The 12901-nt window shown below is 37.8% G+C and overlaps 1 protein-coding gene across 3 annotated transcripts in view; it reads left to right on the forward strand.

Moving 5' to 3' along the window:
* The first annotated feature begins 2353 nt into the window (after window positions 1-2353).
* Window positions 2354-12901, forward strand: part of LOC309504644 (A disintegrin and metalloproteinase with thrombospondin motifs 2) — a 178599-nt gene continuing 168051 nt past the window's right edge. For 2 of the 3 annotated variants that reach the window (XM_082177847.1, XM_082177846.1), the window contains exons 1-2: window positions 2355-2693; window positions 5572-5963. In XM_082177847.1, coding sequence (XP_082033973.1) covers window positions 2609-2693; window positions 5572-5963 — 477 coding nt within the window. In that variant the 5' untranslated portion in view covers window positions 2355-2608. Of the gene's footprint in view, window positions 2694-5571; window positions 5964-12901 lie in introns of all 3 variants that reach the window. The other variant, XM_082177845.1, reaches the window with a different exon arrangement.

The raw sequence follows: 12901 nt of genomic DNA on the forward strand, positions 1-12901 counted from the left end.
TACTTAGTATGAAATAAATGTATTTTAAATAAATTTTAGTATAGTTTTTTTCCCCCACTTGGGTACCCATGCCATTATACACATTTGTGACCAAAAAATGTGTTATGTTTGGTCCTGGTAAACCTTGCGTTGTGGGGACAAAAATCAGAAATCTTTGACCTTCTGGGAACATTTTGTCCTCACAAATTAAGGTTAACCAGGGCCACACACAAACACATGCACACACACACACACACACACACACACACACACACACACACACACACACACACACACACACACACACACACACACACACACACACACACACACACACACACACACACACACACACACACACACACACACACACACACACACACACACACACACACACACACACACACACACACACACACACACACACACACACACACGCGCACACACACAAGAAAATCTGGGAAATACTCTTCCCAACAGGGCTTGATAAAAATGTGAAGTATTAAGGGAATTTCTCTGCCAAAATGTGCTTGATAGTTACACTGTGCTCTGATCTCTCTGTATATCTGTGGAATGAGCAGGGTTTTCACATCAGCAAGGCCTTTAGAATCAGTTGCCTTTGCATTTTCTGTTCTCATTCTTGACTGAAATGAGACAATATATTAATAACTTATTTGTGTTAGTAGTAAGCGTGAGATCCTTTTGACTGGAGTAACTTTGCTCAGGGTCAGAAAATACTATTGTTTCTCATTTGGCCTTCGGACCTTGTTAAAACTCTTTATGAATGTAACAAATATCTTGCTTGTTGTTATATTTTTTTAGATGACAAAAATTGCAAAGTGGAGGCCGTTTGCTTTTAATCTAGCTAATATGACAAGTAGTTTACATGATAATAGGAACAAATAATCGTGTTATTCCAAACCAGAGTGTAGTGTAGTTGTATGAAACCAATATAATGAATACTGTAACCCTGATTTTATCCAATTGCTTTGTGGATGTGCATGTTGCCCAAGGTGAAGTTATAGGTAAATATACACCGTATATATTTCACTGCAAATATGGATGTTTCCAAGCACTTTCATCAATACTGTATCATGCTTTCATAGGGTCTGGCAGCTTTTTAATGAGTATGTCAGATTCATTCTGACACTCTCTAAACCTGATGCTCAGGAGTCTAACCTTTCAAGAGCAAAATTAAAATCCGTCCCATCACTCATTAGGTATGTTAATACATGCAAACGAATGGATGCCATGTGTTTGACCCTACCAAGGACATTCTCTGTCCGCATCTCAGAAAGGCTATCTGCTCACCTGCCTTTTCAAAACAATTCTATTCCTGATATAAACGCAAACTCAAGTGCAATTACTGAATTCTTACTAAAATTACACTGAATTCTCTTCTGCATACAACATTTATTAATTTTAGGATAATTTTCACTGCTCAGATATTTCATTATATCAAGTAGGGCTTCAGACCTGAATATATTAATTCGGCTATATATTAATATGCAGCTACTGAAATAAGATGTTTTAAAAAAAGGTACTCAAAGTAAAATGGATTTCAGTCATGACAACTCTAGGGAAAATTTGTAAAAAAAAATTATATATATATGAACATAGAAATGTAGGTTTGGTCTTGACGGACCAGATCTGCTACGCTGCTGCTGTGGTGCAGAGCAAGTGTGAATTACTTCTGCTAAATGCTTGGAACATAAATGAAAGTGAACATGTCGCTGCTGCTAGAGAGAGGGAGTTATTATTATTATTTTGCTTTTGTACCATTATACAGATGCACCACTTATATCACAAGTGAGAAACTCCTCCCACATAGATTTATCTGGTTGGCAAATTAACCCATCACCTATTTCATTAAAAGATAAATATTTAGCCATTACTAGGCTCACGAAAAACTATAATAATTACAGTGTTGTGTGTAACATATTATACATTTGTGTGGATGACACTCACATATTTTTGTTAATATTTATTGTATTTGCATTTCTGGTTTGGTGTTGATTAAGCGGTAGCCTATACCTGTGACTGTTGTTGAAAAAATGACAGTCTGTGTGTGTGTTCAAGGGGGCGCTATTGCTCTAGCTGATGATCCTGTGCTTGAATGTGATGAGGCGCTGCGAAAAGTTTGAGCAGGTCATGAAGAACACAACCTCACACTAGCAGCATTTCATCTGTAAAAGTTTCAGACTTGAGCAGCAACTAAAAAATAAATAAAAAAAGCAGCAGCGACTCACACGTTAGGTTTGAAGTCCTTAACATTTTATTTACATGCGGAAGGATGCGAAATATCAATATTTATATTACCGCGCTGTCTGAAATAAATTATTCCGCATCCGTCTGTCGTTCGGCACTCGTGCGCGCATTCAGGTGTTGACAGAGAAACCTAGTAAGAGTCAAGGAGGAGGGATAGGGTGTGTGTGTGTGTGTGTGTGTGTGTGTGTGAGAGAGAGAGAGAGAGAGAGAGAGAGAGAGGGAGGCACGCGCTCTCTCCTAGTGCACTTTGCAGTAAGTTGCGGGCGGCTGTTGCTGGCGTGGCGGTTGCTGGTCGCGCAGGGAACTTTAACACGCTGGATCCCAAAGTCCGTCTCCCTCACCTGCGCAGTTCGGAGCTGCCATGGATTTCGCGGCCGGATTTACTATCCTAATCACACTGCCGATCTTTCTGCAGACGAATGGCCTTTATATCTCCAGTAGCATAGGTACGTGCGGCTGCCTTTACCTATTTACACTTTCAGTTCTATCCCATCGCAAGATGTCCTGCCCGGTACCACCCCAGTGCGCATCAGACCTGGATGTTTGCGCACTGTCTCCATCCCCGTGTGTGAGAAACTTGTGGCATAGGCTATTTGATCTTGTTAATTATTCTCTGGAGCTTTAGGAAATATAAACAGACGCGGCATCCTCGTGTGCTGCATCATTAATGTTTGTTGTGTGTTTGTTTCACATGCTGCTGAAATTAATTCTCAGCGCAGCTCTGGCGGTTTAGTGGAAATGTTTGGGGTGTTGTTTTTTTCTTCTTCTCGCGTTTGCAATTTTTGACAGAAGCTCTGGCGATATTGATATGTCTGAGAGCGGAAGTATTGCATGATATTGATTTCAAATAATAACAATAAAAATGTCCCAGTTCTGTTCTCCTCCTTTGAGAGCATTTAAACAAAATGTGCGTTTTGCATATAGAAACTTAAAAAACAAAAAAACAAACCCAAAAGCTTTAAAATGGAACTTTTCGTTTTGGAAGAGAAAGACTAGAATGTTTTCATACTGCAACTTTTGGTTTCTTGGTAATTTGAAATGGTTATTGGTATATTAAAACATGTAATAAATGTGCTAGAGGAAGTGGTCTCTTCAAAGATGCACAATATGAGCTCAGCATCACTTTGTGAGTCTCAAAACCTAGTGAGTTGCCTACCTAGACAGCATTTTTGGACATAGATGTGTGGAGTATTTTGTGCATGAGGTGAATAAAATATTACTGGTGATATAGGTGCATGTTGCACTTTTGGGTATCATAGGTGTGTACAGCATTATTTATTTGTATTTTTTTTGCATCAGTTGCATAAAGTATTATTGGGTATCATAGGTGTGTGCAACATATTTTGAACAGTGAAGCATTTTTTAGCATAATATTTATGTATAATAGGCCCGAGCATCATTTTGTGTGTACAACATTAATGTGCATCAGGTGCATAAGTCTTATTGTGTATCATAGGTGCTTGTAGCACATTTGGGTATCATAGTTGTGTGCAGCATTTCTGTGTATCAGGTGCATGAAATATTATTGACTGTTTTCGGTGCATGTGACACATTTATTTTGAGAATTATGCAGCTTTTTTGGGTATCATAGGCTTGTTTGGAATCAGCTGAGCTGAATTTGAATTGAGCTGACACGGAATGCACATGTGATGCCCAAAATGCTGTCTTTGTAGGGTGCTCAGTAGGTTTTGTGACACTCATTTAGGATGAGTGGTCTTTTTCTTCCTTATGTGAGTCTGTTGTTGTGTTTCTTCTTGATATATTTCCGTATTGTAAATATGTCTATCAAGCATCCGGCTGTCATTGAAAACAATATGGCATATTGACAATTATACATTTGATTTATCTTGGTATTTTTTGATGGGAGGCAGATATACAATTACAAACACAGAATAACAAAACAACACACTGTTCATACAGTATGTGCACAAACAGGCGTTAAATATGAAAATGATGGTGTCAAACAAATGTTAATGTGTTTCTTCACCCGGACCCGTCTGACCCATTGCTTCTCACGTGCATTAACTCGCTGCATGGGAAAGAATGTGCATTTAAAGTAGGGATGCACCGATCCACATTTTTTCACTTCCGATCCGATCCCGATACCTGAATTTGGATATCGGCCGATACCGATACTATTCCGATACCAGAGCTGTTTGCTTTAATATTATTATTATCATTATTGTTTATTTTATATGATGCTGAAATAAACTTCTCTCAACAGGCAAGTATGATATGTACGTATGTATGCATGTATATCCCAAAAGGCAACTTGAGGTAAGTATAAGGTCAGAAAAGGAAGTCAGAAAAACAGGAATAATCCCATTCTGAAAACAAATATGCAACTGTAAGGGCTTCAAATTTATTGTCATGTCAATATTTATTACATTCCCAAAATGTCAAATACTTGAGTGTTGAAATATAAGAAAAGTGCAAGTGTAAACATCTTACACACACTCTATCTGAAGGGTGATCCTCGTTCCTATGCAGTAACGTTAACTCTCTCGATGAATGCTCGATCAACATCAGCATCTTGCAAACAGACAAGCGGATTTTGCCTCAGACGCGCGTCAATTTCGCTTCAAACTTTTGTTTTTTATGCGCGTCAATTTTTCTCTGGACGCGCGAATGGATTCAAAATATTAAAGCGTCCAACTAGACGCGGTAGACGCGAATTTGACGCGCTATTAGCGTTTGGTGTGAACGCACAGTAACGTGGTGTTTTTGTAAATGTTTGATTGCGTTCGTTGTGTTGTACGACGCGAGGGAGCTTCAAAGAGCTCTGAATTACGGCTTCGCAAACATTGCATTTTGCTGTCTTGCTCTGCGGTGTTTCCAGTGTGTGAAGTATTTCCACACAGCGGACGTTGTTGGCTAGCCGCAAACTGCGGAATGGATTTCCTGAGCTGGAGCGTGTCTCATAACTCTGTCTCATTGAGCCGCGCCTCCGTTTAGGAAATCTATTCCGCAGTTTGCAGCCAGCTAGAAGACTAGCCGGCGGGAATCACTTTTGGAGTCATTTCAGCAGACAACGTTAAAGCGCAGACATTACTCATGGATATCGGATATCTCCGCAGGTTGGATCGGGAAAATCCGATACGTGAATTACGCTGGTATCGGATCCCGATACCGATACTGGATCGGATCGGCCCCATCCCTAATTTAAAGTGTCAACATAAACACATCTAAATTTAATTCACTTTGTGAGAAGAAGCATTGTTTTTGCAAACCATCACATGAAAGTTGCCAGAGTAGTGACATTCATTATAGATGCACTACAACCAAAGTGTGCTGTCTGACTGACTTTCTTTGTGTGTAATGCAGATTCCCTGCAGCATGTTCTGGGGGACTATGGACTGGTGAAGCCCGTTCTTACTGATGCAGAAGGCCGCTTCCTGTCCCATGCGGTATCGGTTGGTCCAGCAGATGGGCAGTTCCGTAGGCGCTGGAGAAGAGAGGCGGCATCGGCCGACCACGCCAACCATGAGTCCGGAGGAGACGCGCTCAAACAGCTCTACTACAACGTCACCGTCTTCGGCCGGGAGTTTCACCTGCGTCTGCGCCGCAACACACGCCTGGTGGCTCCCGGAGCCAAGATGGAGTGGCAGGAATCTGGCGGCATGCACTCCGAGCCTTTGAAGAGTGACTGCATGTATGTGGGTGACATTACGGACATACAGGGAGCCTCAGTAGCCATTAGTAACTGCGACGGCCTGGTAAGTGACCACATTGGCCTTCATGTGTGTGTGATGTCCAGTAAATTTACACAACCCTTTCATGAAGCTAATCTGTTCGATAAAAATTGCAATCATTTAAAAGAAACATTAGTGAAAAAGGAGTGTTTTTATCTTTCCTATATTCAATCAGCATGAAAAATTAGGTGTTTTTGTTGCGTAGGTATATTTGTAGTTTTTTTACATTTCAGGTCCTATCAAGTTGTTTACTTCATGTAATCCGAATACCAGGGGTGACGTTAAGGGGGCTGAACCTGATTTCATCAAGTGCAACATGTTCCTGAATCAACATCTTTGTTGATCCTGGAACAACATTCCAAACCTATCAGATTTGATAGACAAGTTCACAGTTTATGTCAAGTTTAGGCTTACAGCCAGGGTTAGGTGCTTCTACATCAGTGTTGTTCACCTATCATTTCACTCTGATTTTAGGGGTAGGTTATGGGTAGGGTTAGGTTTAGGGGAAGGGATATGGTTAGGACAATATTTACTACTATCCGTGCATGCAGTAGTCACAGATTTTGTGAGTATCCTGGGATATTTCTAATACAAGCTGAAAGGCAAATAAATAGTTGAGTGGTAGAGTGTGCTTTGTGACTTGTTGTGTGCACTGAGATCTGTGTTTATGGCAGCGACAGATGTGAGGATTGGAACAGAGGTCTCTTGTTAATTACTGGAGGTGTTTTTCTTTACTCAAATAAAACTATAATTCTAAACGGGCCCAGATGAGAAGCTAGCTCAGAGAGTCTGCCAGAGATCATGAGATCCATACGCCCCCTGTGGCTGACATCTTTATACAGCTGCAAAAAAAGTGAATAAACTTTACATGCAGATAAAACTGAGGTTGACTAAAATATGTAGACATTAACTACAGAGTTACAGTGCAGGGCTGTGCTGTCTGATCTGTTGGTCTCAGTGTGATCAGTGCTTGTAGAGGCATTAGCCTATAGCCCTTGTGGAAAAATGTGCACTTATATTTATTGATTGTATACTTAAAATCCCCCCCAAAAAATTCAGTTAATGTAATTGACACAAATTAAAAAGTACTTAAAACTTGACCTACTGTATACTGTAAGAGAATACTGAATACTATAGACTTTGTTGATTACATATAAACACACTTTAAACCCCCTGGGGTCGACCGTCGCACGCGATTGTCTCGCTTTTTTTCTTATCAGTGCAAAAGAGACTCAAATAACACATTTTTGTCATACAGGCAAGTGTTATACATCATTCAAAACTGTTAAATGTCTTCTTTTATTTGTGTACACTAATAATAAAAACAAAATGTTGGGTTTTTCGTAAAATAAAGAAAATAAACATGATGCGCGTTCTGCCGTCTCTCTCAATGTGAAGTTCATTCTGAAACGCGACAGAAAATGATCTGTAACTCAGCGAATGCTTGTCACCAGTGTTGGGTAAGTTACTTTAAAAAAGTAATTAGTTATAGTTACTAGTTACTTCTCACAAAAGGTAACTGCGTTAGTAACTGAATTACATCATTACAAAAGTAACTAATTACCAGGGAAAGTAACTATTGCGTTACTTAAAAAAAAAAAAAAAGTTTAAATATAAGAAATTTCTTGGATACCCCCAATATGAAATGTTAAATGAATTAAGAACATGCTTCTTAAGAAATGTACCAAAAATAAATAAATAGTAATAGAAAATATAGCCTACATACACATACACTAGTGCATATCATTAAAATGATAAAACTCACACACCTTTACAACTGGTAGACATTCTGTATAGCCTACTTGAAGTATTTTCTTCCTCACAATATTAAGTTTAACAAAAAGTGCTCTCAATATAATACTGAACAATGTACCAACATAAATAATAATAATAAAATATAATCTTTTGGGGCTTTATTTTTATAACCTACAGAGAACGTCATCTACAGAGAACGTCATCATCAGAGGTTATTTTAGCCAAATTAGTCGTGTTTGCCGCACAACAACCGGTCAAACAAATAGCCATGTTTGAACGTTCCCTGCAGGTTATTTGGGAGTTTATGTTAGGCTATATAAACTAATTAAAACATTGCATATGATACCAATATGCTACAGAGATTATTCAAATGCTGAAATGTGTAATTTATTTATAAATAAAGTATTTATGCTCGTTGCTCGGACACACTCGGTCTTTCTCGCGCACTGTCGAGCGCGTTCTCGGACACACTCGGTCTCTCTCGCGCACTGTCGAGCGCGTTCTCGGACACACTCGGTCTCTCTCGCGCACTGTCGAGCGCGTTCTCGGACACACTCGGTCTCTCTCGCGCACTGTCGAGCGCGTTCTCGGACACACTCGGTCTCTCTCGCGCACTGTCGAGCGCGTTCTCAGACATACTCGGTCTCTCTCGCGGACTGTCGAGCGCGCTGGCTCGCGGCATTCGCCTCGCTTTTGTCCAGTCCGGCGCCTCATAAACACACACACAGAGAGAGCCTACTCGGATGAAAACCGCTTCAGTGAGCTCAATTATAGTAACGCCGCATTTTTATTGACAGTAACGGCAACGGCGTTGTAACGGAGGAAACAGTAATTAGTTTGATTACTCGTTACTGACAAAAATAACGCCGTTAGTAACGCCGTTTATTTATAACGCCGTTATTCCCATCACTGCTTGTCACTGTGACATGAAATATATGTCTTTACAAAGCTTGAAGTCTCCATTTTTAAATGATCTAAATCATATCAAAAACAAATATTCTCTGTTTAAGTAATCCGTATGAAAGGAACGACATGTACAGTTTCTCCAGTCCGAGCTCATTAGCTCTAATGCGACCACACCCACACGCGCACGAGCAATTGGCATGCAAATGGTCCACGTGGAGGAACTCAGACCTGTAAACGCCCTCATTACCTCAAAAACAAAGAATCAGAGACTTCAGTTCTCCTCTGCTTTTCATCTGCTGTGCTGTTTACCTTGGATTTACCTCAGAAGAATAAGAAGAACACGATTTGATTATGAGAAAGATTTTTAAGGTAAGACACTCATAACAGTAAGCATGTTATTGTTGCATAAACTTTACATTGTAGCTACTAGTTAAACTGGTGCCAGACTAAAATGTACGTTATGAAATGAGATTGGAGTAAAAATATGAAGCCTAATGCTAAATGTATATACATGTATGACACGAGGATGTTTTTATGTTCAATAATAAAACACAGCATGATATAAAAGTAGGCTAGTATGAGTGTTTATTCTAATATGGTGAATATTATAATGTGTAGACCCGTGTTTACTGTTAAATACTGTGTTTGTGGATATCTGCTCAAGCGTAGATATTTATAATGTGGTAACAATACAGTGAATGTTCTCTGCACGCGCTGTGAGTTTGAGTCACTCGCGTTGTGCGTTTGAAAAGCAAAACGCGCAAAACATTAGGCGTCAAGTTTTTACTCCAATCTCATAACGTCATAACGAATGGAAACATTTGAAGTAACATCTGATAATCAATATATTTTTCTCTAGTGTAGTGTTACTGAAGTGTTCCTTTTTAACGATTTATAGGCTGCCTGTTATCTAGGCTATTGTTATTATTTTATGCAGGCACCTACAAAGCACAACAAACTTGGTGTTCATTTTATATATATATATTTATATATATATATATATATATATATATAAATGTATTTTGTACATTTTAAATCGCAATTTTAACCAGAAAAATCTAAAATGTATTCCCAAAATCGTGCAGCCCTATAGTTTCTCTTGATATCAGCATGTTCACAGGTGTTTTTTTTTTTTTTAGGGACCAGATGCCACTGGATGAGTCCTGCTGACTTCAACATTCACATGAGTCTCCATTCAGGAATGGCACAAATGTGTGTGACTGTTCAAGCCTGTCTTTAGATCTGTGTGTTCAATAATGTGCTTTTTTGTCCTTTGTTGTGTATCTTTGGGTTATGTTATGTTGTTAATAAATCCAAATGATCAAAAAGCAATTCTTTTTCAAATCTCTACTCATTCTTTGTGCAACGTTCCTCATAATGATAGGGCCTGAAAGCACCTGATAGGGCCATTATGGGAGGGTCTTTGTCTTTCTCAGGTGTGAAACACATCAATATTCATGATGATTCATGCCTCCTCGCATAAAGCTTTCTTACACAAAACATGTCTTACAAATTTTAAATCAGTATATTGTTTTATCTGAGTGAGTACGCAGGATGATTTTCACATAGTTTTGAAGCAAATATCTGACAGGTCAATTTAACTCAAAAGGAATTATTAATCAATTTATAGGGAATTTGAAAGGCTACGTGATACAATTTTCAAAAGTCTTGTGAAGAAATAATCAGTATGGGTTTCATGACCTTATTTCAGTGACAATTTTTGAACAAACCACACATAAACGTCATTGTCTCAAAACTACAAACTTTTACATACATGCTGCTGACATATTATTGTGGCAGAGTTTGTGCTGAATACAGTGTAATCAGACTTTAGCCATGAAAATGTCACAAGTAACAGAAATAAGCACAAATGTCAGAGCATGTCAAAACACCTTAGACCCCAGAGGGTTAAAAGTGCACTGTAATTTTTGTTTGTTGTTGGTTTAACTTAAGGTAACTGGTTGTTCATTAAATAAAAAATTTAGTTAATACAATGAAGGAGAAGAAGTAGAAACTCAAAATACTGTTATCTGAACCACATTAATTATCTAAGTTGATTTGACAAAAGATAAAAAGTTGTGATAACATTATGAAAATAATTTTAACGTTTAATAAATTAAATAATTTTTACAGTGGTTATTTGTCAATTTAATATTTAAAGTAAGCCTACGTTTAATTTTTATTGTGCTTTTTTTCTGTAGTGTGTTACTAGAAATAACATTTAAAATCTGTGAAATATTTTTTTTAGAGTCTTTTTAAGAAATGTACTCCTGGACATTATTTCCAGTATTGGGTAAGTTACTTAAAAAAAAACAAAAAAACATTACTTACTAGCTAGTAGTTACTAATTACATCTTTAACAGTGTTAAGATTAGATTTCTGTACTAATTACTCTCACAAAAAAGTATTTAATTACTTAAATCCCATATCAACCTCGACCAGTTGAACAATATAGACATGAAACTTCTCTTTTAATTCTTTCAAATAAATAATATAAAATTGCATAAATTAATTGCATAAAAACAAAGTATTTAAAGGGTGGAGGTTACATTAAAAACATAAATTTTAACATTAGACATATATATATATATATATATATATATATATATAGCTTAAAAACTTTAAAGAATGTAGTGTACCAGTCAGTGTGTTTTTATTTATTTACAGTATGTCTTAATTTGTATGATTGTGTGTGTAATAGCTTGTTTTTAGCACTCCATGTGCTCGTTAAATCATAACCTGTATGAATGCCCCATATGAAGTTATGCTTACAGGCATACTCTGTGTGTTTGTGTGCTTGTGCACAGGTATGTCCACACCTGTGCCAGTTTGTGTGTGTGCATGTATGTGAGTGTACGCTTCAGTGGGCATGGTGCCCACAGGATTAAACCCAGTTTCCATGCTGTCCTTCAGCTTCAAACACTCAGGGTCATCAGGGGCAATAGCCGTGGGCATCTTGCATATAGAACAGCAGCCTCAGTAACTCCATTTCCTCAGAGGGAAATACTCCTCAACAGAGAGAATAAATGCAACCTTAGCTTCACAGCTCTTGGTATTTCAGACCCAGGTTTGTTTGTACGTGATTATGTTGCAGGATGAATAGTGGCCATGCTAACAACAGTATTAAGTGTATTTTGAATAGCTCTGAGTCAGGGCATTCAGAGTGACAGATCAGGAGAGCATTTGATTTTATCCTCTTCTTTTCCTGAAGCTTCCCCTGATTTATACCGGAAGCTTGTTGTCATTTTTCAATCAAACAGGCTTTTGTAGTGGCAACTTGGCAAGTGCTCAGGCTTTCGTAGTGGCAAGTGCTCAATTTAAATTTTTTTATGATTGTACTATGAAACGTGACAAATTGTACGGACATAATATTTGGCCAAACTGTCGTACAAAGAAATTATGAACACATAAAAAAAAAAAAAAAAAAAATATATATATATATATATATATATATATATATATATATATATATATATATATATATATATATATTATAACCATTAGAAATTATTTATTTTATTTTATTTAGCTTTTATACAAATATTTCCTTGAACATTTTTAACAATGCTCAATTTTACCCTTCAAAAAGTTCTGGTTATAACTTCTAAATTGTTTTTTAAAGTTAGGGTAGGCAATTGGTCGAGAGGCTAGCAATAGTGAGCTGGCTTTAAAGCATAAGATCCCACCCTCCCTTTCATAGCGCTCTCGAAAGCCACGCCTTCTTCAAATCACATGAACGGGTGTTCTAAAAACAAAAGCAAACAAAAGTGTCACGAGAGATGGCATTAAACTACCTTGTGTCTCAAAGCACATAACATTACAATAAAAATGAACATTTAACATTCGGACCGAATGCAATGATTGGACAAACATTTTATGGTCCTATGCCTTCCACAGGTGTTATATAAATACATTTAGACCACTTAACTTAGGGATTGCTATCAGGATGTGAGGAGACTTTCAGCCAGCATAACAAAATATTTTTCTGGAACAAATCGCCTACACTGCCTTAAAGGAGACCATAAAGGGTAAACAGCCAGATGGAATTAGGTAGACATTGGAGCAGTAACCACTTGTTCAAGAATTTCATAGAAACTCCATTTCCATTCCATCCAAATAACTGGAACTGCAGAGAAATCAAAACATCTGCTCATCGAGCAAGAGGTTACGCAGGCTGAAGAAAAATCCACTTAAATGCCATTATGTTTTCTCCAAACAGTCTTCTTTTTGGTGCAAATCAGAGGTATGTGGTATACAGGTGTTAGAGGTAAGATGTGGTAATTAGAGGGTCAAGTTTAGTA

This window comes from Leuciscus leuciscus, assembly GCF_965113295.1.
Source record: "Leuciscus leuciscus genome assembly, chromosome: 8".
Lineage (NCBI taxonomy): Eukaryota > Metazoa > Chordata > Actinopteri > Cypriniformes > Leuciscidae > Leuciscus > Leuciscus leuciscus.